The sequence below is a fragment of the Oryzias melastigma genome, linkage group LG4 (assembly GCF_002922805.2).
Source record: "Oryzias melastigma strain HK-1 linkage group LG4, ASM292280v2, whole genome shotgun sequence".
Taxonomy (NCBI): domain Eukaryota; kingdom Metazoa; phylum Chordata; class Actinopteri; order Beloniformes; family Adrianichthyidae; genus Oryzias; species Oryzias melastigma.
The window spans coordinates 18,758-20,891 of record NC_050515.1 but is presented as its reverse complement, the minus strand read 5'-3'; the positions used below and the strand labels follow the sequence as shown (position 1 = coordinate 20,891).

The 2,134-nt window shown below is 46.9% G+C and overlaps 1 protein-coding gene across 1 annotated transcript in view; it reads left to right on the top strand.

The window, feature by feature from the left end:
* si:dkey-21e2.13 (mast cell protease 1A) overlaps positions 1 to 2,134 on the top strand; it is a 6,907-nt gene continuing 4,773 nt past the window's right edge. Inside the window, exons 1-5 of the mRNA XM_024265364.2 lie at positions 1 to 49; positions 1,075 to 1,222; positions 1,293 to 1,425; positions 1,506 to 1,772; positions 1,843 to 1,958. Coding sequence (XP_024121132.2) covers positions 1 to 49; positions 1,075 to 1,222; positions 1,293 to 1,425; positions 1,506 to 1,772; positions 1,843 to 1,958 — 713 coding nt within the window. The remainder of the gene's footprint in view (positions 50 to 1,074; positions 1,223 to 1,292; positions 1,426 to 1,505; positions 1,773 to 1,842; positions 1,959 to 2,134) is intronic.

Here is a 2,134-nt window from a genome sequence, read left to right as displayed (position 1 = left end):
ATGCATGACCTGATGCTCCTGTGCTTCCTGCTCTGCCTCGCAAGCACAGGTACGACCGACCGGATCAGAACCTCAACTCTACAGACAGAAAATAGTCTCACTGCATTTGTGTTTGTGTAATTCTTGATCTGTAACTATACAATGGATCTTAGGTGTAACTGTGTGTACTTGAAATTGTGTATTCACACGTTCAATCGAATGTCAAAAACGTACAAACCAGAAGTGAAATAGGTTTGCCTGAGAAGCAGGACGTGCTCTTGGGGATGGAGGCCAGTGGAGGTCAGTGGAGGAAAATGGAGGTCAGTGGAGGGAAATGAAGGAAAATGGAGGTCAGTGGAGGTCAGTGGAGGAAAATGGAGGTCAATGGAGGTCTTTGGGGGTAAATCAAGGTCAATGGAGTAAAATGGAGGTCAATGAAGCTCAATTGAGGTCAATGGAGGTCAATGGAGGTCAATGGAGGTCAATGGAGGTCAGTGGAGGTCAATGGAGGTCAATGGAGGTCAATGGAGGTCAATGGAGGTCAATGAAGCTCAATGGAGGTCAATGGAGGTCAATGGAGCTCAATGGAGGTCAATGGAGCTCAATGTAGCTCAATGGAGGTCAATGGAGGTCAGTGGAGGTCAATGGAGGTCAGTGGAGGTCAATGGAGGTCAATGGAGGTCAATGGAGGTCAATGGAGCTCAATGGAGGTCAATGGAGGTCAATGGAGGTCAATGGAGGTAAACAGCCCCGAGGGTATTTGTGTCCAAATGTATTACATTTAAAAATAAAAACAATGGAGTTTCTGCTACTAGATAATACACCAGCTTAAAGCTAATTACTAATTCAAAACAGGATCCACCTCTTTACATCAAACACTAATCTCCTGATACACACAAACACAACCACATGTACCACAGATCAGAGTTACATTTGCATGAGGGGTTGTGAGACTCTTTCACATCTTCACATTTGTGTGTAGATGTTAAAAAAGGTTTGGTAGGAGTTACAAACAGAAGAATCCAGAGAGTATTTCCTCTCCATACAAGCCGGGTTGGAAACAGACATGAGGAGGTTTTCCTTCTGCTGCTGCAGCTGATGGCGGTGAGATCGTGAACGGGGAAAAGGTGCCAGAGGGGGCGCTGCCGTACCTGGTCTCTGTGCAGAATATCACGGGCCACGTCTGCGGGGGCTTTCTGATCAGCACAGACTTTGTGATGACTGCAGCTCACTGCGACAAACTGTGAGTTTCATCAGAAATGATTCCATTCATTCCTTCTTTCAGAAAAACTGAGACTTGTTCTTCATTTCAGAAATCCAACAAACGTAGTCGTGGGTTCCCACAACCTGAACAAGATCCACAAGAAGATGAGAATAAAGTTCAAGAAGTGCAAGCACGGACATTTTCAACAGACCATAACTGGATATGACATCATGCTTCTCCAGGTCAGCTTTCTGATTTCTCCCTGAAGTTTCAGCTCATTATTGAAGTTCTGAATGTGGGGAAATGTTCCGGCTGTTTCCAGCTGAACAAGAGGGTCAACTTCAACGACAGAGTGAAGCCAATCAGACTGCCCAAGAGGGGGATGACCGTGAAGGAGAAGAGCGAGTGTACGGTGGCTGGATGGGGCAAAACCAGAACAGGTGGAGAGCAGGTGAAGGAGCTGCAGATGGTCAACGTGTCCGTCATTAGTCTGGATCAGTGTCAAAGGGTTTGGAAGAAATACGACGGCATTCTTCCAGACGGTGTGGTCTGTGCCGGCGGATACGCAACGGATAAAGGATTCTGTCAGGTGAGATTCTCTCAGACTTAATCCTGATCCTGGAGGATCTGTAACCTGAAAGGCTCCGCCCTGTTTACAGGGAGACTCTGGAGGACCTCTGGTGTGCGGCGGGACGGCGGTCGGCATTGTGTCCTTCAACAGGGGCTACATCTGTGACTATCCCAACGTGCCCAACGTCTACACAGATCTGTCAAAGTACACCAACTGGATCCAAAAAAAGCTCAAGGAGAAAAAATGCTTTATCTGAATAGATGGATGATGGATGATGGATGGATGGATGGATGATGGATGATGGATGGATGGATGGATGGATGGATGGATGGATGGATGGATGGATGATGGATGGATGGATGGATGATGGATGGATGATG